Source organism: Lissotriton vulgaris, chromosome 5 (assembly GCF_964263255.1).
Source record: "Lissotriton vulgaris chromosome 5, aLisVul1.2, whole genome shotgun sequence".
NCBI classification, from domain to species: Eukaryota; Metazoa; Chordata; class Amphibia; order Caudata; family Salamandridae; genus Lissotriton; species Lissotriton vulgaris.
Window position 1 is genome coordinate 1,890,038,848 of NC_141693.1, and position 21,735 is coordinate 1,890,060,582.

At 45.4% G+C, this 21,735-nt stretch overlaps 1 protein-coding gene across 1 annotated transcript in view; it reads left to right on the forward strand.

Annotated features, from left to right (window-relative positions):
* LOC147717635 (E3 ubiquitin-protein ligase TRIM39-like) overlaps positions 1-21,735 on the forward strand; it is a 333,005-nt gene that overhangs the window by 234,022 nt on the left and 77,248 nt on the right. The window contains exons 6-7 of the mRNA XM_086924432.1: positions 2,762-2,788; positions 15,577-15,582. Coding sequence (XP_086780558.1) covers positions 2,762-2,788; positions 15,577-15,582 — 33 coding nt within the window. The remainder of the gene's footprint in view (positions 1-2,761; positions 2,789-15,576; positions 15,583-21,735) is intronic.

Genomic DNA, 21,735 nt, shown 5'->3' on the forward strand with positions numbered 1-21,735 from the left:
ATTTATATTATTTACACCTGCAGTTTAAATTAAGTTTTACCATGGTTTTATCAACAAGACATTTTATTCAGACACACCACCATTATGGTCGACAAATCTGCTAGTAAGAAAATTAGGCGTAGGAAAATACAAGTCCAGCTTAATTCTCCATTTATCTAATTTTTATTAAAATCAAAGTTTAGCATGTCTGACGATTTTTATTTGTTTATTTATTACTTTATTCAAAGTAACTTTAAAAAGAAAAGTTTTATTTCAAATAGTCATTTTCATTTAATTTAAAGACTCAGAAAATAGACATTATTATTTAGATTTCAGAGTACAAGTTTTAGCAAAAGACACATAGTTCCCAAAATTAATTTTCTCCTAACTTCCCTAACTAATACCCTCATCTAAGCCTCAGTTCTCACTCAAAGAAATAAGCATTTATTCAAGAAAAATCTTACATCACAGGAAAATCAGCAGTCCAACAGCATCTCAGGAGGAAATCGAAAGGAGAGATTATTCTTAATTAAAATCAGGGGTTTTTATACACAATTTCACTAACTTTATCTATCTAAAAAGTAACTGTCAATATGAACTCAGATTCTGATTGGACAATTATGGGGTGGATGAGCATCACCTCATCATTTTAGCTTTCGCTTTCCGTTGTATCAGCTGAATTTTAAAGAGTCCTTTGTTGAAGGAAGTCTTTGGCCTAGGCACACCTCGCTCCATCATATGTCTGTGGGTGGTGCTATGCATTTTGGGCATTTGCGTACTTAAAGGGGTATTTAAAAGGGAGAATCAAGGTCTCTACTCTCACCAGAAGATGATGACAAAGAAATCACTCGTCACAGTCACCCAGATCAAATTGCGCTCCAATAGATCAACCATGCTGTCACCTCCATTAAGGATTTCAGATTGTTTTTCATCGTGAAATAAGAGAGGAAGCCCACTTGCTTTTCTCTCACCAAGCCCAAGAAGTTAGGCTTGTTTGTGCTTTACTGAAGTGGAGCTTCCTCTGGGGCACTTGCTATGTTTATATTTGTAAGTAATTCCTGTTGAGATTTAATATCTGTGAAATGTGCGCCAGGGCCTGAATGGAACCTCATTTTTCTCAAGAATCCCCAGTTTTGCCAAAAACGTCTACCCAATTGGGGTGATTTCATCTAGTTAATTAGTAAGTCTTACCTCGTTGGGTAAAGGTCTTGTGCATATTCTGCACTACAACTCCATAAAGGACCATGATGTAACGTTTCCAGTGACCTTCTGTGCCTGTGATTTTGTCAATGTGATTGTTTCTCAAGCGTCTTCATCCACAAAGCTGTTATAAAGTGAATCCTCGTCAAGAGAAGTCGACGAGACTACAAAGAGGTAAAACTCCACCAAACAGGGATTCTTCTTCTTCTTAACTAAACGTAGTAAATGATTCTTTGTTTGGTTGCGATACCCTCGTGTTCCTCTGCATAAATAAGGTGTCATCAACATAGGCTGGAAATGCGCTCATGGGCAATTGTTAAGCTCTCCAAGGAAAAGACGAGAAAACCACTGCATACTACTAATGAAAATGGGGAGGCGGCACCCTCCCAGGGCCATATTTCGACCCCAGGACACCATCCCCTGGGGCCGGGCCACATTTGAATGGTGGAGGGGGTTGCGAAGCCCACCTTCCCTGGGTTTATTTTGGCCCCAGGGGACCCCATCTCCTGGGGCTTGGTCACAAATCAATGAGGAGGGGAGCGGTTCCCATCCCTAGGCCTTTTTCGGCCCCCGGGACCCTATGCCCCAGGGCCGGCCATGTATCACTGGGTGCCCTGGTTGCACCCAGGGCATCCAGTCTGCATGTTGGGGATGGCGAGGCGAGCCTCAAGGCCTGGGTGGTCCCAGTTGGTTCACCGCCTCCTGCGGAAGCCGGCTTTGCTCTCGCACATAGGAAGCTGGTGGAAACGCAGCTCCCTGCCTGTGAGAACAATAATTTCATCACTTTCCCTACCCACATATCTGCAGGCAGAGAAAAAGATGAAAACTCCACTTCCAGCAAGCAGGAGCACTTTGACAGCTCCTGCCTGCTGGAAGAGGAGAGTTTGATTTTGCTTGAATGGAGCTCCCGCCAAGCAAAAGCAAACCAATGCATTCTGGGGCTCAGCACCCTGGGACATAGCAGGAGCTGGCCCCGCGGGAGGAGAGGGGAACAGTCCCCATTGTCATATATGGCTCCAGGGGTGGGGGGCATGCGGCCCTCCTCCTTTCTTGTGCAAGGCATGGCCCTGGGAAAGTGGTGGTCCCTGGGGCCGTATATGGCCTGTGAGGGGGGCATGCAGCCCCTCCTTCATGACTTCCAGGAGGTAACAGGAGGGGTTCGTCATACCCCAAGGACCCTTAGCATCCAAGGGAACTTCATCCCCCAACCAATAATTCGCCAGGAGGCCTGTTAGCAGAGTGGTGGTGAAAGGGGTCGGGGAGTCGGTTGACCTCTCAAAAATCTTGCTTCTTGGGGCTTACTGGAGGTGGCAAGAGGGGTTGTTGGCTCCCCAAGGACCCTCAGAAGCCAAGGGGATTTCCGCTCTCAACAAGTTGTCCAGAATGGTTCAGAAAGGGGGCGGGCTTCCGGTGGCTTCCCCTTGGGCTGCCGATTTTAAAAAAATGATTTCTTTAGTGGAGGGGAGCTGCACGCCCCTTTCCCTTTCCTAAAATTTGCCTTTTTAAGTTTAGACACTGATTGTAGATCCATATTAATGCATTTTCTATTTGTTTTTATAGATTTGTTTTGTTTTTCTTCTAGACTGGAGATGGGCCCGCGGCTTTGCAGGTAACTAGACTATCCTTTTTGATCCCTCACTTCTTAATTCTCTTTCATTTGTTCATGTTATGTGAGTATTTGCCATGAAGAGTATCTAAGAGTTTCTCTGTATTATTTTGATATCAATCATATATTAACAGTGAGCAGCATATCGGAGAGTCTCTGGTGGTAGACAGCCGGGCTCTTTCTGCACGTTCTGGTGTCGTTGATGCTTTGGTATGACATTGTTCTGCATTCTGTCCATCAACTGTTGTATTTGCATTTGGCTATAGAGCGCATCAGAATATTGAGCAGCTCTTTCGCAGAGACCGGATAATGAGCATAATTGCTTTCTGTGCCACTACTGGGGATGGGCACCACTTCGAGGAAGTGCACCACATTTGAGGTCTGCAGCACTGCTGAGATCTGCGCCGCTGCTGGGGCCTGCAGCACTGCCAGTGTCTGTTGAGCTGCTCAGATCGGGAGCACTACTGGGATCTGCACCGCTGCTAAGGTCTGCACCACTCCTGGGGTCTGTAGAACTTCTGGGATCTATAGTGTTGCTGAGGTCTATACTGCAGCAGGTGTTGCACTGATGCTGGGTCTTTGATGGCTGGTCATGGAGTTCCTAGTATAGAAGCCATACAATGTAGGTCAAAGCAGAGCTTACACTATGCACTCCATGTAGAGCTCGGTGGCTGGATCTCCAAATATTTTTGACTGGTGCAATTTCAAGCCCATGGTGGTAAGTTAAGGCAGTGCTTGGTGTAACACCTTTTATCGCCATATTATGAAAGCAGGTTTATGGAGAAGGTAATGTATCTCCAGAATGTTAATGCTTGTGTGTTAAGTGGCATTTTGTTAATGGTGTTGAATTGATTTGTTGATTTTTGTGCTACCATGTGAAGTTGTGTTCTACTGCAGTTGTATTGTGTTGGGCTTTGGTTGTTTCTTTGCGTTATGCCTGTTAGGTTTCAATTGTTTTGTTATGTTGTTTTCTGTATGATATTGTTATTTTCTGTTGTTTACTTCATATGTCAATAATTGTTGCTGCATTTCCATTCGAAAGCAGCAGCACAAGCCTCTTCACTTCCTGTGATACACAATCACTTTCCACTGTCTAAGGTGGTAAAATAGCGCATCACCATCTTTTCAGCTATTTAAGACACCAGCCAGCCTGTAACAGAGACTGTGTTGTAGATAAGCACTTGCAGGGCTCACTTTTTGAAATACTTCAATAGCAGTCCTTCGCTCTCTGCACTCTCCAAAAAATGGAACAGGAAACAGTGCAGCATGACCGCAAAATGAGATGGCCAAGTGACTTCAGCTCAGGCTGCAGCCTTTTCAAAAGTGTGGAGTATCTTTAACAAAGGAGGGGTGCGTCACTGAGTTGAGGATGGGCTGGAGGTTTCGGAAATGAATTAATAAATTGTGCGTGGTAGAGAAATTACAGAATGAGGCGGGGGAAACAATATGGAGTATTATAGAACGAAGTGGGCCTCGGGTGGCAAAAATGTAGCGGGGTTTGACCCATAAATGGCTCTCTAAAATCTCAATATTAAAGAGCTTCAAATTGATATGATAGAATTTGTTTAATTTTGTTATTCATAAAAATCACTCGATTGCAACATCTGAGAAAAATTGTTTTAAAAAGCTCCCTTACGAAAAGAGCACACATTAGTTTAAGGCAGGACTAAAAAAACACCAGACTAAATTTTGTCACTAATAAAACATACTTTGATCGTAGGTTTTAGTGCCATCTAGTGGAAAATAGTGCCATTTAGAATTGCAGCTTGTAAAGTTATCAAATAACAAACTTGTTTCTTGACTTTTATTACTTGAGTAACTTAATTACATTACCACGCATATGAATACCACTAATGGTTTTGTTGCCAAGACTCGCAAATTAAACAAGACAGTTTAGAAAAGCTCACACGAATACCCATTGAACAGCATGAACAACCTTGCATGTCCATGTGTGATATTCAATGTAGCCACATTAATTGTAACCCATCTGCTCTTAAACCCTAGATTTTTGAAGAAAGATGGTTTCCTGCGGCTTGGAAATCGTCACAGGTCACCGACATAGTATGAGGGTGCGGAAGTGGCAAGATGGTGAAACGAGCATTTGCAATGCAATAGGTCTCGCCTTTGAGACCTTATAAGAAGTGGAGAAGTGTGGCTCACTGGTTAGAGGAGGCATACCCTGAAGCTGAGGTCAGACCCGGGACCAGGGTTCGATTCCCGACGCGGCAGGGTCCTGAACCCAATTGTCCACGGACTCGATAATTCTCGCTTCTGTGCCCACTCTAAGCACGAGTCCCACTATGCAGCTCTGGGCAACAAGCTTGCTTAATCTCCACAACGCCCCCCCTGGTGCGGGATGCCTGGCTTTCACCTTGGGGATGCCCAGCATGGGTGATCTCACAGGGAAAAACAGGACGGGTTCCCAAGGCAAGCGCCGAGATGCCCAAGGGTACATCGAGCGCTATATAAGAACACACATACATACATACATAAGGATTTAGCAATGCAGCACATCGTGCGGCCCCGGAGCTTTCAGGGTGCGGATTTGCTGATGAGCAAGATTCACACCGGTCAAAGCATGGTGAGCCAGAGGGCGCTGTTAAACTAAGAGCATTGTCCACAACTCCTCCAGATGGCAGCATTATATGCCTGGAGATAATAAATTCAAAAAGTGATTGCCCAAGAGCACACCGGTAGGCCCAGTTGGAGGAGTGGGTTGAAAAACATGTCTCCTGGTTCCACAGTTTTCACTTCTGGGTTGGTTGGCAATGATTCTGATAGCAAGGCAAAGGACTTCCCAGGGAAATATCACTCTGCTTTAGGTCCCGTCCAGCTTTAGAATAGTGTTTATTTTCAGCATATTTAGATGAAGTGGTCGAGCCGAGATTAGCTGGCAAGTATTTTTAGTTCCCTAGCTAAAATGTACCTCTGGGTCCCATTTATTTTTTTTTGTCTGCCCTGCCCGCCCCAGTGACTTGCCCACCTTGTTAGGGGTTCTTGTAATGTATTTATTATAGCACTCACTGCCTTTTTTTGCCGTTGTATATAGTGTGGGCTCGACAGTATTGGAGCGCTTTACGTGAGAGCCAGTTACATTACACATTTCTTTGGGTCCTTTGAATCTAGTAAATTACTAAGCACTATGTGTGGTGTCTACTTATATTTAATGTGCTTGAAATTATATTGCATTTAATTAAAAAAATTTCAGGGCGATTGGTGTCAATACACCTGGTTTTGCAGCAGAGAAGGACAGTGGAAAAGTGGGAAAGAGTGGGTCTCATCATACAACTTAATAGAATGAGTCCACATCTAAGAATAGAAACCAGGTGTTTCGACATGGTTCTTAATAAACTAGTCCAAGAAAGTTGCGCATAGTTAGTAGACCGAGCCCTCTTTTTAAAAAATGTATGCCACAGGCAGTAACCAAACTTGCTGATCAATAGACATTTGCAAATGGCCACGCGCGTCCGTTTCTCCAGCATAGGTTTAGGGTTCAGCGTTCACAATAATTTGTATTTTAAAGCAGGTACCTAGCAAGGAAGAAATCTATGGTGTCATCTGCAAATACGTCAACCATTTCTTACTGACAGACACTGCTAAAGCTACTTGTGGCCAATAAGAGCAAATCCTTACAATCACAGGTTCAAGACAGTCAATAAAAGTAAAACATCTGAGTAAAAAATAAGACGTGCTATACAAAGGATACATTAGTATCTGATATGGCTTGAAACCGAGTTTACCACACAAGTATTTAGCTGGGTCAATCATATTCCGGCATAAGTCAAAAATCAAGTTACATGATACATTTTAAGTTAGCCAGGTTATAGTCCCCAGTGTCAACTTAAAGGTCAAACGTCCACCGATGCCCAACCTGTGAGTATAGGAGGCACTGTTTTACAGACTATTGTGCAAACAATGTGCTGCAGGTCACGGCCGAACAAATCTGGGGGAAAATGTCAAGTACCAAGGTAGCCTTTAGAAGATCGATAGGAAAATGCGCTGACAAAACCAGCAAAGTGTACATGAAGGTTGGCAAAGAATGAGGTTAATAAGTCTTCTGAAGAAATCGGCTATGAAATAAAGCAGTCGTCCTACATATGCATAAAATAATGCAGAATATGCTGTACTGCACGTGCAATTCATCAATACATCTGGTGTTACAGCAGAGAAGGAGATGGGGGGTGGTAGTGGTAAGAGTGGGTCTCATCATTCAACTTAATAGAGTCCACATCTAAGAATAGAAACCCAGGTGTTTCGACTTAGTTTTTAATAAACTAGTCCTTTCAAGTTGCGCATAGTTAGTAGACCGAGCCCTCTTTTAAAAGATCAGAAAGGCAGATGGCGGCTGCGGGCACGGCCGCGAAAGTGGAAGTAATGGCCACCCGGAGGGAGAGATTAGAAAGGCAGGTGCGACTGCACGCGAGTGTGCACGCAAGCTTGAGGCCAGCAAAAGCTTGTGGGTAGCACTTTGAAAACCCCCTTACTAAAAGTCGAGCAAGCAGGGCTTGCGCTGCTCTAGGCTCAACCTAAAAATGACTGAGGCTTTGCGGAGAGCAGCACTCAGGGCTCCATGCGTTCCAAGCCTTGTGTAATAATAAATTAAAGAAAAATAAACACTGAGCCAGCATACACGCTTGTAATGCTGCAGCCAGGGTGAGAACAAAAGAAATAGAAGTTGGAGAAAGGAAAACTAATGCAAGAGCGATGGAGGAAGGGGAATGATAGGTCGATGGCAAAGAAAATAGTTCCAGATACATGGGATGGAAGCATTACTTTTGCGATGGGAAACCGATAAGAGAAGCACGAGGAACAAGCATTGGTAAGTGCAGGAAACCGTATGCTACAGCCAATAGAAATGGAGGAAAAGTAAGTGGCAAACACAGGAACCAATGAAAAGCTTGGAAAGCAAAGAGGCGGAATGTAAGCCCCTTTTAAGATTTATATTAAATACAATAGATTTCACAAGGTGAAATCTAAAAAGGAGTGAATAAGCGGTAAAGGAAACAAGATTTTGATGTAAATAGAGAGACTTGAGGAAAAACAAAGAGATGCATGGTGGAGAGAGAGTAAAATAAGAAGAGATATAGAAGTCCAGGTCAGGTGCAGAGACAAGTGGGCAAGAGAGAAAAGTAGATGGAGGCTGAAGGGTAGAAAGAGAAATGTGGTATAGAGCGAAAAGAGGAAGTTGAAAGGCATCCATGAAATAAAGAAAGACAGGTGACGTTAATAGATAGTTGTGAGATTGAAAGAATGCAGATATGGTGAGGTAAGGAAAGCAATTCAGAAACAGGTTGAGAGAGATAGTTGAGGGGGTTAATTGAAATGGGGAAGTAGGTCCAGAGAAAGAGATGCATTTGTGAGAGGGACAGAGCATAAAAGAGAAATAGGAGTTGATGACTGAGGATAGAAGGGCTGGAGGTGGAGAAATAGTGCTACCCAGAAAGGGTTTCCATATTTAGAGAGGTGAAGGAATGGGACCTGAGGTAATATGAAAGAAAGCAGAGGTGGCAAAGTGAGGTACTGAAATAATGGTGAAGTAAATTGCGAAGGTCGGTTGTGAGAGTTCGCTAGGGTAGAAAGAGGTGACATAGGCAGATAGATAAAAGGTAGAGCAAGAACTGAGAGAGAAAAGTGAGGGGTGATGAGTTAGAAAAAGTCCTGAGATGAGAAATAGGCAAGTTAGCAGAGGCATTGAGAGAGGGGGAGAGAGATGAGGTAAAGATAGAGATGATGTTGTGTGTAAACTGAAGTACATTATTAAGAGATGCTGAAAGATCAGATGGAAACAGTGCAGTAAGATCGGAGAGAGGAATGAGGTAGAGAGAAGGAGTTGAGGTAGGGAAAGGGGATCAAGAGTGATAGATATAGATGTAGGCACAGAGTGAGATAGAGAGGCAAGGTCATGGTAGAGAGAGATGAAGTTGAGTGAAGTATATCGAGAAAGGGGTGAGGAAGACCAAGGTGAAAATGATAGAACTGAGACAAAGAAAGGATGAAGATTCATAGAGAAGTAGAGATTGATAGGTTAAAAGAGAGGGTCGAAGGTAGTAGAGTTGAGGTGGAGTAAGGAGAGAGAAATTATGCAAAGATTGTTTTTAACTTAATTGCTGAAAGGCCAGGCATACACATAAGAGGCAGATTTATTATTTAGTCAAACACAGTGCAGCAACCAGAGTTGCTGTGCTGCGTTGTGTAATCGGAAGAAAGCAATGCAGAGTGCTGTTTATTGAAAAATACCTGCTGCAGTTCATACATCTTACATTGGAGCACAAACAGGTTGCCTAGAGCCATGCACAACCTTCTCACCATGGTGCAGAAGTGTGTGCATGCTGTATAGGATAGGATTTTTACTAGAAGCATATCCTTCCAGTACAAAATTCTCTGCCTAGACAAAATTTGAAACATTCCTTCCACACATTGTATGTGTGTTGTACAGTTCAGCACACGTGTTATATGTGGAGATTTGGAAAAATAAAAAAAGGTTCTAAGTTGGAGACTGTTTCATGGAGATGCACTACCTTTTATGCATGCCCTATCTTCCTGTCTCTGTAGTGCTGGCTATCTGTGGAAAAAAAATAGGTGCATGTGATAACCTGCCCAAGTTGCACCCAAGTCAAGGCCGGATTGGCTGTACTGGACATCAGGCATTTCCACTGGAGGCTGGAGGGGTGGGGGCCGGTTTTGCAGCAGTGCTGCAATGTCGGCCCCCGTAACAAAATCATCAGGTTAGCATAATCCACATAGCACTCACTTTAGTTTCCAGCCTCCCTGTTTTTTAGGTCTTGTGGCGTAACAGCGGGTTAGCGCTGTGTCCGCCAGAGATCTTTTGTCACTGGGTCTGCTTCCCAGGAGACAGCACCTGGCCGCGCGCATTGCCTCTTCAAGGAGGCGATTCGAGCGGGCCACGCACTTGCGAATGCGCTCAGCTGCTGTCTCCTGGGAAGCACCAACACCACACACGCATGCGCATAAACAGAGACACACACACACACACGAGCGCCCATGCACGCACGCACCCACACATACAGTGAACCCACCCCCGCCGTCGCATACACACACACACACACACACACACGTGCACCGAGTGCCCGCCCACTTAACGCCACTCCAGACTTCAGCAGCCACCGCGGGGCTCTCTCTAGGGCATGGGAGCCCCGCGTCACCAGCACTGCTTCTCTCCGTGGGCGCGGCTTCTCTCCGTGGGCGCGTGCGCGGGCTTCCGAAGCCGGAAGTCCCGCCCCACGGTAAGTTTTTTCATTGAGTGTGGGCGGGTGAACAGACCAGCTCTTCTACAGTCCCACCACGGCCTTGCTACAATTCACAACACATTCCTTGGGAAACCACCTACTGTGCTCGCTGCGCGGCTCTGAGGCAGTTGTGAGGAAACTGAAATAGAGTAAAGCCGAAGCGAGAGGGCGCTGGGGAAGAAGGTAGGTAGGCTTCGGAAACTCGCGACTCCCACGCAGATGACGTGCGCCGTGCACGAGGACGGCACCCCCAATGTAGGCTGTGCGTGGAAATTCCTGCCGAGCCTTCGGCGCTCCGGGCGGTGGGAAATGATGGCACAGCTGACCCGTCCAGCCGGTGCACGAGTCCTAGGAGAGAGGGGCAGAATCAGAGCCAACGTCGGTGCACACAAACTTCTCCCACCCGCGCTTCCGAGTCCGCAGTGTCTACGCAGTGTTTCCACGCGCACCTTGAGGTCGCCCTCAGGCAGTGTCATGAGGGCACAACTGGAGTGGCGCGAGCCCTGCACTCCGGGACTGAGGTCACTATACTCGGTCCCTCCACCTGTGTCCTCCTGACAGAACGACGAGGTGGACGAAGAACCAGAGGTCGCTCAAAGGAGGCTCATTTTCAAAGGTTTCCCTAATCGAGGGAGGTGTCAAAGTAAGGTAGTTTATTTCTTTGATCCTTTACACGCATCACCGAATACGTTGCTTGCTCATTACCTTCCTCAGTCAAAGATAACATAATATACATACGCATGCTTATTACCTTCATCTGTCAAAGATAACCATAATATAAATTCCCAGGTATTTGAATGACCCACCACTCCTGTACAGATTTAGGGAGTCAGACGCACCATCGATACGTAATTGTCCAAGGTCACACGATTTATTAAATGAGAAAAACTGGACTCTGATCCGTGATCTTGAATGCCTGACTGTGTCTGGCGGGCCTGGTTCTTTCCGTTTGTGATCTTATGATGTCACTCGTTGTTTACGTGGGGGTGAGTTTACATTGTTCACTGTCCGGATAGTAATCAGCCTTCCCTCTTGTGATAACTGCTTGATAATTTGAGTTTACAAGCCTGTGTTGATTCTTTTTTGTTTTGGGGGATTTTTCTTAGTTTATAGTTGTGGTCAGGGTCGGATTGGTACCAAAAATAGGCCTGGGAAGCCCCAAAAGAGTAGCCCACATTTGAGGAGCGCGATCTTTCACAAAACATTGCTTGGTTAGCCTCAGGAGGCTCATTTTTGGAGAAATTTGTGGTAAAAAACAGAAATACAAGCATAGAATAGAAGCATAAGCAGGTGACAAAGGTACATCCAATGAACAAAGAGTAAGCAAGGAGTACTACACAGCTGAGGTACAAGCAGCAAGAAAGAGAGATATAGGGATCACCTGTTGAAGCACATAACACATGTACAAGCAGTGAAGACAGGCACAAGTAGAGAACATACATACATGCATTAAATAGCGGCACAAGTAGAAAACAAAGACACAAGGATACAATAGAACAGAAAATGTAACGACATACAGTGTAGTTAATCAACAAGTGTTAATATTATCGTACACATCTTTTTGCATATAGCCATGCTATAAAGCCGGTTCATTAAACGCACAATTTTGCTTATGCTGTTAAGAAATATTTAAATGTAGATTCTTTCTTATGTATAAGTAATGTTTCGTTTTCTATACTGAAAACCCACACACTGCTTTTAGGAAACGAAACTGTTCTCTGGCCAAGGCTCACCTTTGCCCTCTTCATTGGCATTGAGAAGTAACACACACCCATTTATAACACTTTTTTTTTTTATAACAATTTATAAGATTTTCGCACGGTGGCCATGCATTTCCTTTACCATCCGTCTTTTGAATTTTATTGCTTTTACAACAATGTCATGACATTTACAAAATTGTATGTTTTCATTCCATTTATATCGTAAACTTTGACAATAAATACAAATGTTTTCCAAAACAATGCTTACAACTTTACTTCCTAAAACAATCGTCTTACTTGTGAATGCTCAAAATATTTAGACGTTATATAACTATATAAGCCTTATTACTTAATAATATAAAACAGATACTTACAAGAAGATTAACTAACAGACAACTAAAGATACTTATTACACATTACCTTTTAATTGTAGCAAAACGTTGTCAAAAAATAATGTCAAAAGCTCTAACTTGAATGCTGCGAGACCTATTGCATTGTAAATGCTTGTTTAGGTCTAGGCAGCGCTTGCGCTGTCTCTTCAAGACATGCTGTATTCAGGATATGGCCATGAAGCGCCACCGACTTTCCGCACATGTTTTAATTGGCTCCTGTCATTCTCATTTGTAAATGGTGGTTTTTCATTGGTAAATAGGCTTAGTAGTTCCTCCTTAGTGCCGCCTTTGCTCTTCTTGTCACTTCCCATGAGGACACTCCTGTTACATGTGTTATTAGGTAAGGTTTACTTACAGCCTCTCAGCACTATTTAGTTGAATGACTTTTTCCTTCCATGCTACTGCAGACAGGACACACTCCCAAAACTCTTACTTTGTTTATGTAAACAGGGCTGCCTGCCTCAGCTGACACCATAGTAGCCTTGCCTTTCTTTTGTTGTTGCATGTTTTTTTCCTTCTATTTATCAACATTGTTACAATCATGGCACCCACGCTTCAGCTTTTAACATCTCAAGCTGCTTCAAAAGTAAAGACATTTTTTAAAATGATTTTCTAATTCTTTACGTTTGAAGAAGTTTAAGATGTTAAAAGCTAAAGCGCAAGTGCCACCACTGTAACAAAAGTAAACGTATAGAAAAAAAAAGCATCCGGCCGCCATTTTTTTCTATTTGTTTACTTTTGTTACACAAAACCAATGCATTACCAATGCTTGTTTTTCGAAGGCGGCCTTTAGACAAACTGTGCCCGGCCTTTTGTAGGACCGCCCCACAGTTGCATGTACCCTAATAATTGGAATAACTGGTTCAAAGTTCGGCACAGAGATTACACTGGCTTTAGGTCTCCTTGCAGATCATGCAGTTCACTTCAAATGTAAACATGGCCACTGCTGCACATGTGTACTCTTTTTTAATTTATATATGATGGATGGAGGTTGACTGGCAGTTTCCTCACATCGCAGTACAATACAGCCTCAATGGGGTCACGTGTTCCCTTTACAAATGTGACTTTTCTTGCAGGGTGGCCACTGCAGTTCTTAGTTATGACTCGTTATGTATCACACCACAGCGTTGGCATGCAGACATCTTCAATTCTGTACATTTAGGTACCTTAAATATAACGTTTTTCACAAACTTGCTCATGTGGTCAACCGAGACCGCTGAACCTGCTGCACTAGATTTCTTTCCTAGGCGCATACCTTCTGCCCTTTAATCTGTGTGAAACGGCGAGCAATGGGAGGCCCATAGTAGGGCGTACCCCAGGGATCCTCCCTCAGCCCGACGCAGTTCAACATTTACATGGCCCCGCTCGCACACGTAGCCCGACCTCAACATACTCTCCAACGCTGACGGCACTCAGCTGATCCTCTCCCTAACCAAGGACCCCATCACCGCCAAAGCCAACCTCTACGATGGAATGAAGGCCGTCGCCGACTGGTAGAAGACCAGCCGTCTGAAGCTGAACTCGGACAAGACGGAGGTCCTCATCCTCTGCCCCAACCCTTCAGCCTGGGACGACTCCTGGTGGCCGAGGGCACTGGGGGCAAGCCCGACACCCACCGACCACGCAGGCAACCTGGGAATCGACTCAACGCTCTCAATGACCAAGCAAGTCAACGCCATCTCCTCCTCCTGCTTCAACACCCTCTGTATTCTCCGCAAGATCTACAGATGGATCCCAACAGATACAAGAAAGACAGTCACCCAGGCCCTCGTCAGCAGCAGACTCGACTACGGAAACGCCCTCTACGCAGGAGCCCCCGACAAAGCTCATCAAACTACTAGAAGGCATCCAAAACGCCTCGGCACGACTGATACTCTGCGTACCACGCCATGGCCACATCACCCACCACCTGAGAAGCCTTCATTGGCTCCCCGTCAACAAGAGGATATCCTTCGAGCTCCTCACCCACGCACACAAGGCACTCCACAAGACCGGCCCAGCCTACCTCAACAGACGCTCTCCTTCTACATCCCCAACCGCCAGCTACGCTCCGCTGACCTCTCACTCGCCACCGTCCTGCGCATCCGAAGAACAACCACCGGTGGGAGATCCTTCTCCCACCTCGCTGCCAAGACATGAAACGCCCTCCCACTGAGCCTACGACAGACCCAAGACCTGCTGACCTTCATGAGGATACTCAAGACCTGGCTGTTCGATCAGTAGCGCCCCCGCCCAGCGCCTTGAGACCCTCGCGGGTATGTAGTGCACTTTACAAATGAATGATTGATTGATTGAGGGTCGGACTGGGAACAGAAACCGGCCCTGCAGCCTACCGGGGAAACGGCCGGTGCCCACTATGGCCAGTCCGGCCCTGGCACAGAGGGAAGGGTTTGGCACGAGCCGAATCGAGCAAAAAAAGGCAGGTAAATACTTTTTCACATTCTCCTTCATATTGTAATCAATCTATCTTTCTCTTGCTCTCTCACTCTGTTTCTCCCTTCTTTTTTCTTACTGTTTACTCTTTTACATCAGCTCACGATATTCTGTATCATTCATGCTGACTGCATGAATCACAGTCTTGCAAGCTATGCAATTAATAAATCATGACACAGACACTGCCGCACAATAAAGTATGTTTAAGAGTCCTAAGCTGTTCACAGCGAAGGTTGAGACTAGCAGTGCAAACTCTGGGCGTTAAACAAAGGTGTCTAATGTTAGAGTGTGCTTATACTCATTAGCAAAAAAGTGTCCTGGTTAGTATTGCGATTGTGCTTAAAACAAGCATTGAAAATGCAATAGGTCTCGCCTTTGATTAAGTTAAAGCCATTTGCTTTGCTAATGGTATTGGAGAGCAAAGCAAATGGCTTTAACTTAATCAAAGGTGAGACCTATTGCATTTTTAATGCTGGTTTTAAGGGCGAGGGAGAAAAAAGGGAGGGACAGAGCAGGGGATGTAAGAGAAATTGAGGCTGGGAAATAGAACCCAAAACAAAAAGTGTGAGGGAGACAAACGGAAAGGGGTGGGGCAGTTGCTGCCATAATAATTCTACCTCTTCCTGTATGTCTGAGTTCAATATGCACTCCGGCCATAGGCGCTTGATTATAACTGTACAATCTCTGTACAGCGCCGCAATGCCCCTCGGATCTAGTTAGTGCTGGAGACCCTCTTGCGTAAGATCTACGAGCATTCGGTGCTCCCCTTATTCTTTTACAATTCTACACAGTGCCTCGATGCCCCTCAGGTGTGGTTAGCGCTTACAACCCGTACATAATGCCTTTGGCCCTGTGCTTACCTCTCGGGGTGCAGTGAGCACTACGCTATTCTTGTATAATGTCTATACAGTGCCTCGATGCCCCTCCGGTCTGGTAGGCGCTTTAGACACCCTTATTTACATAAGACCCCTGTGTCCTGTGCTTACCTCTCGGGGTGCAGAGTTCTGCTGAGCCTGCAGCAGCCAGTCCCACAGGGTGGGTGTTCCCCAGCACAGAGCCCCCACCTAGAAGCAGGCCCCAGAATAGGGAGCCGGCCTCTCCCGGCAACCCGCCTCCGTCCCACTCTCCATTTTGAGGAAGCGCACTTTACTTACATAAGATCCCCGTGTCCTGTGCTTACCTCTCGGGGTGCATAGTTTTGCTGAGCCTGCCACGTCCTTAATTACAAAGATACGTTTGTAGGACAAGATTCTTAGTTGCAGTTCTTGGGCTTACAAGCCTCCCCTTAGATACCATGACAAACACAAAGCTGTGTCCCTTCGCACACACCCTCATCCAGACAAGTGTCACTAGTCCTAAAAGATTTACACCCACAACTAAAAAAAGTAAAAGTGCTAATTAGCATAAAGATGGGACATGGCTTCTTTCCAGTCCATCACTGTGCTGCTAGAATAGAACAGGTGTATGAATCTTGTGCTGGGCAGGGGCGGATTGGCAAGGCGGGCATTCGGGAATGGGCCGAAGGGCCGGTGCCTCAGTGCCCTCTGTGGGCCGTTTTTTTTCTCCCCTGTCCAGTCCACAGAGAGTGGACTAGGAAAGGGGAGAAAAAAAACCGGCCCACAGAGTGCACAGAGACTGAGAAAATGAAAGCAGCCTCGCTGTGCGGCCAGACAGCGATTGTCAGCTGTGGGCTCTCCTTCACACCTACCCTGCCAAGCAATCAAGCTGAGGCTGGGCTGGGGAGGGGTGATTGTTTGCAATAATCGGCCTCCCTGGGGGCCAGGTGTTTCTCAGGCCTTTGAGCAATTTGCACCTCGGCCCCCTGGCGCCCATGCAGCCCAGAAACGGTGTTAGTCTTAACACCTCTCCCACAGCCCTTCACATTCAGGGCGTAGTGGACGAGGAAGAATGGGTCTTGCTGTGGGGGCCTGGTGATGTTTGGAATTTTTTTGTTTTATTTATTTATTTATGCGATTTTATATAGCGCGGACTTTACCCGAAGGTGTCAGAGCGCTTCACACTAGGAACAGCAATAATACATGAGGAGAAAATTATAAGTGGACAAATTACAAAAGCAAACGTTAAGTTACATGAATCAAAAGTGACAATAGTGAGCAACCAAAATACAAGAGGAGCAAACGATACATTACAGGAGGAAAAAGAGATATGGTGCAGGTTTACAAAAGCGTACAAAATAAAAGTAGAGGTATAATACTTCAATTTATGGCAGACACTCCAGCACAAGAACAAACGTTACGTAGGCAATGGTGGCACTTGTGCAAGTATCTAAAGCAAACAAAAGTGAGAGCTAGCAAACAGTGTGTTACAAGAGAAAAGTGACTTGTGCAAGTTACAAAAGGGTACCATACACAGGTACAAGGGTAATACTACAGTAAATGGTAAATACTCAAACTGCCAGAACACACTGGGAAGGCACTTCCCATGCACCAGCTTCACCTCAGCCTCCCCCCTGGCTACCTGGCTACCTTGGATGACCCAGAAAGCTGTGTTTTGTGCTACCCTGCCAGGACATTTTCCCAAGGCCTGCAGGGTTGATTAATTTATTAATTGCAGGGGCCTTACCTCTGTTCATGTGCTCCTGAGCTGAAGGTCTAGGGAGGGCTGAGTAGGTTAGTAATAGCAGGGGCTTCGCTGCTTTTCAGGTGCTACTGTGCTGGAGGGCTGGAATAATTTTGTGACAAAAAGGGGCCTTGCTATTTTTCTTAGTTGCTCAGCATGTAGGCCATTGTCACCTTGGCCCTGTGTTGTGTGCAAGAACAGTATCCTCCCACTTTCATTCCTTGTCTGTGCAAATGGTGTTTCATGAAAGGGCACGCCCCTTGAATGTGGGCCACGCCCCTTAAATATGGGCCACGCCTCTTGAATGTGGGCCACTTTTTTCGTCAGTGCCCGGGCCGAATTGTGATCCCAATCCGACCCTGGTGCTGGGTGCCACGTGCACGTGAGATCTTGCCACGGAAGACAGCATGCATATTTCAAACAAACTCGTAGGGTTCATGGCCCATCACTAAATGTGACCTACAGGTCGGCAGGGGTTCAGAACCCGGCACGGTCAACTCAGCCTTTCTTACGAACTCGTTAAATACCAAACATTAACAAGTACTATTTTCACACAAACACAATTCTAAGTTAAAGGCTACAGATAAATCACTGCAGAACGAATTATAAAATGCCCACAATCATTAGCTGTGAAAGCAGAATACTTTTATTTGACAGTTTTTTTCTTGTTCAGAGAAAAAGTGACACCCAGTTCCCCTCAGGCTCGACCTGTGGGCGGGAAGCAGACAGGCGCGGTGCGTCCATTGGGGCGTAGGGGCGTAGCCCCACTAAGCCCCATGGACCCACCGCGTCGTCATGAAAATACAAATACAACAAATATTGAAATAATCGCGCTCGCTACCTGCCGGCGGGAATCCGGGAGACACCCGACTTTTCCGGAGTGGGGGGGGGGGGGGGGGGAGGTAGGGGGGGGGGAGGATGGGCCTGCTGCAGCTGCGCAAGTGGATTTTTGGGCACAAACATGCCCGCGCATGCGCAGATTGATTCCCTGGCAATTTCCTCGTAGAGAGAGGACCAGGGGGCGGGCCGCAGCCCCCAGGGTTGCACATGGCGACTGGGCGAGCAGTCATGGTGCCCCCCCAGCCAATCCTGGCGCTGATTTCCTGGTGTGAAATGGCTAGTTTACAGAGAAGTCCCCTTTCTCACGGGTTACTGGTCTTAAACAATGCGAGTTTCAAAGACTTGCCCTCTCGCCAGAGTAACAGGAGTGGAACTACTAGTGTGCGCAAAATGCCTCCTTCCACGTAGATTACAGGTGGGACACTGAGCTGGTGCAGAAACCCCATGAACAGTGCTAGTTTACAATGCTCCTTCATCTGCCCCGAAGGTCGTGGTAAATGCGTGCGTGATGCTGTCCCTTGCTCGAAGTCCAGCTCTCACGTAGGATACAAATGTGAAACTGATACTTTGTAGAGAACACCCCCCTTTCACGAGTTACTAGTGTCAAATTGCTAGTTTACCCAATTAGTGCCTTTTCCTACGAGTTTACGTGTCTGACACTGCACCAGTTTTCCAGAATGTCCCCTCGCCCTGACAGGGCCCTCGGAGAAGTAACCCCAATAGCTACTTTGTATATTCTTGTTTCATCGAGACGAGTGTGTAGAACATTCAGTTCGAGGAGGAAGTACGTGTAGATGAATGGATTCTGCCTTAAACCGCCCCAGTTGGAGTGTGCTGTAAGCAGACCCAGTGGCCTAATGGATAAGGCACTGGCCTCTTAAGCCAGGGATTGTGGGTTCGAGTCCCATCTGGGGTGGAGAATTTTTTTGTTGTTGCAGTTTTCGAGTCCCATCTGGGGTGGAGTAAATATGTGTTTTTTGCAGTTTATAAGCAATCTGATGTTGTGTGTTTTAGATTTTAGGCCTGGCTTCAAGTCGATTTTATCCCAGGGGGAAAGCAGCTGCCATTATTAAGGTTTTGCACTCTCAACGTGACCTCATGTATGACATTATATATTTTTTTTATTTAACTTGATTTGCAAATTACCTCTGAGGTCGGAGTTAAAAATCGTAATAAGAGCTGGTGTTGTCAGTGCCAACATGTGTGTGTGGATCAAATGTAAACTTCTTTTGAAAGGTGTGGTTTGCTTAGTGCCTTTCCAGGTAACTAAAAATGAGTTTGGCTTGATATAATCCACAATGTCAATGAAGGTAGTTAGCCCCTCAAATAAAATGTTTAAAAAAGAAAGTTCCCTTTGCATACATTTATTTTAAAGTGGCTGAAAATTTTTGGGGGCTGCATTTAAAGCACGGCCATGCTGCTTAAAAAACAAGGCAACATCGACATTATTTTTAAATGTACTTACAATGTACTGTGCACTAAAATGGCCTCTGCATTGTGGTCATCTTGCGCCTCAGATCTGTTTTACTATTCCTACATACAGTGACTTGCAGTACTCGAGAGGTCGAAAGATGAGGGCCTGGGTGGTGGCAGCGAGGTTGCATCAAATATTGTATAATGTTTGATGTGATTGCTGTGCTCACTTTTTAATGCTTTACGCAGCCACCGCTCTCTCAAGCACAGGGATTCTGTTAACTTTTATCCCTCTGCACTGCTTAAATCTCTACTTGCTGCTGTCTTCCTTAGTGAGGCTGGGATACGTCACTCTTTCTGTCATATCTGATTGTTCTGGGCTTCCTACCTCCCACCCTGGCTTTGGGCTGAAAGCCTCTGCATTCCTATGCTGCGTGGTTTGATGGTGCGTGCTCCAACTACATTTGCTTCTGACATCATTGTCTGGTGTGTATAGGCGCTGCACCACACCATAAAAAAGCCAATTCATCATCTCTCTTATTTCATACTCAACCCTCTATGGGGTTCTGACACACCAAAGGGTCTGGTTGGGACCTCATGTAGTCTCAAAAAGAAATGAAACCTCCCAACCGTGTTTCTTTTGGAGATGTGACCCAAACAGAGACCATTATGGGGCTTTAGCAAAGGAAGTTTAATGAGCATTACATCATCCAACTGTATTTTTGCTTCTGAAGGACACCAGAGACAAAAACACCAACCAGAGCTTTCTAGTTATCTTATATCAGATGTGAGAAGCGAATGCATCCCTGCTCTTTCATGCACGTGGTCCTTCGATTTGCAACCCAGTAGTAATTGTAGTAGTGGTGGTGGTTGGAAGGATCATTTCTATAGCACATACCACAAACTGAACTGCTCCTAGTGTTAAAATAAGGCTTTTTAAAAAAACTGGTGTCAGGGCAGTAACCAGCCACAGGTAGTGACCATGTAATACTGTCTTTGTTATGCTGCTCCGCTTTGACACTCCCGACTGAGTGTCATGGACTCATTTACTTTGAAAAAGTAAGCATGAGTCTCCAGACTTCCTCGGGTAGGTACAACGGGAATGGCTTGTTGCTTAAAAATCATCAGTGGTAAAGCAGCTGCATCTGTGAATGTTTTTTAAAATGCGATTTTTTATGTCAAGCATAAAGAGCAATATTTAGGAGGCAGCATATTTTCTTTTTTCCCTTTTTATTTTGAGGCATATGCTTGTAAATAAAACAAAATTAAACATTGCACCAGATTGCCAAGGCCTATTGGCTTTGCCAACTCTTGTTAGACATGGGGCCATGATTATAAAGGGTCGACTAGGTCCTTCATATCATTGAGCTACAGATGGAATTCTTGGACCAGTCCACCATGAACGTAGGCAAAAATATTTCCAGGAAGGTTTTCACTAAACGAGAACAAAGTTAGTAGTATTGATGACAATAAGATAGTTTGTCATTCTTACCACTAGCATTGCTGACAGATAACTGACATAATTATTTCTATGACTTGGGAAGCAGCTTCCAGTAAATATAGCATCTTACATCACAAATGCTTTTTCAATGCAATTACAACACAGTCGTTACAACGACCGCGTTGCTACATCGCAGTACATTACAACGCAAGTAGTTACATCGACTTGCTGTAGGGGGCGTACTGGACTTAGGAATAGTATAATTTACTATTCCAACTCCAGTCTGCGTAACAGTAGGGAAGGTTTTGGAATAGTAAATTATACTATTCATTAGGTTAGCGCACCCCCTACAGCAAGTCAATGTAACTACTTGCATTGTAATGTATTGCGATGTAACAACGCGGTTGTTGTAACGACCGCATTGTAACCCCCTTAAAGAGGTTCGGGCTCGCTTGCTACGCTCGCTTGCTGCGGTGCAATATGCAAATTAGCTTACGCCCCACCACTGTCAAATGTCACCAGCCGCCCCTGGAAGCAGAGGTAATAAAAAGCACCGTGTGAATGCCCGCTTGGGAGGACTCGACAGCAAACACTGCAGATATGATAACTGGTGGTGAAGTAAAATGTGACTGCGTCTGACGCCTGTTAATAGCACATCCCCTTAGCCTGAGTCTGGGTGGGGAAAGGTGCGCCACCCGTGTCTCTTCCCAAGTCTGCACCATTGTTGGATATGAAAACACACACACACGCACACACACACACACACACAAACAAACCTGTACTTACAAGCCTCGATCTCTTGTCTTTATGGGACCATTTTTTTCAAATTAGAGACACCTGGCCTCATCAAGATAAGAAAGTGCACCAGTATCTCCCCAAGTACGTAGCCATTTGTGGTTGCATT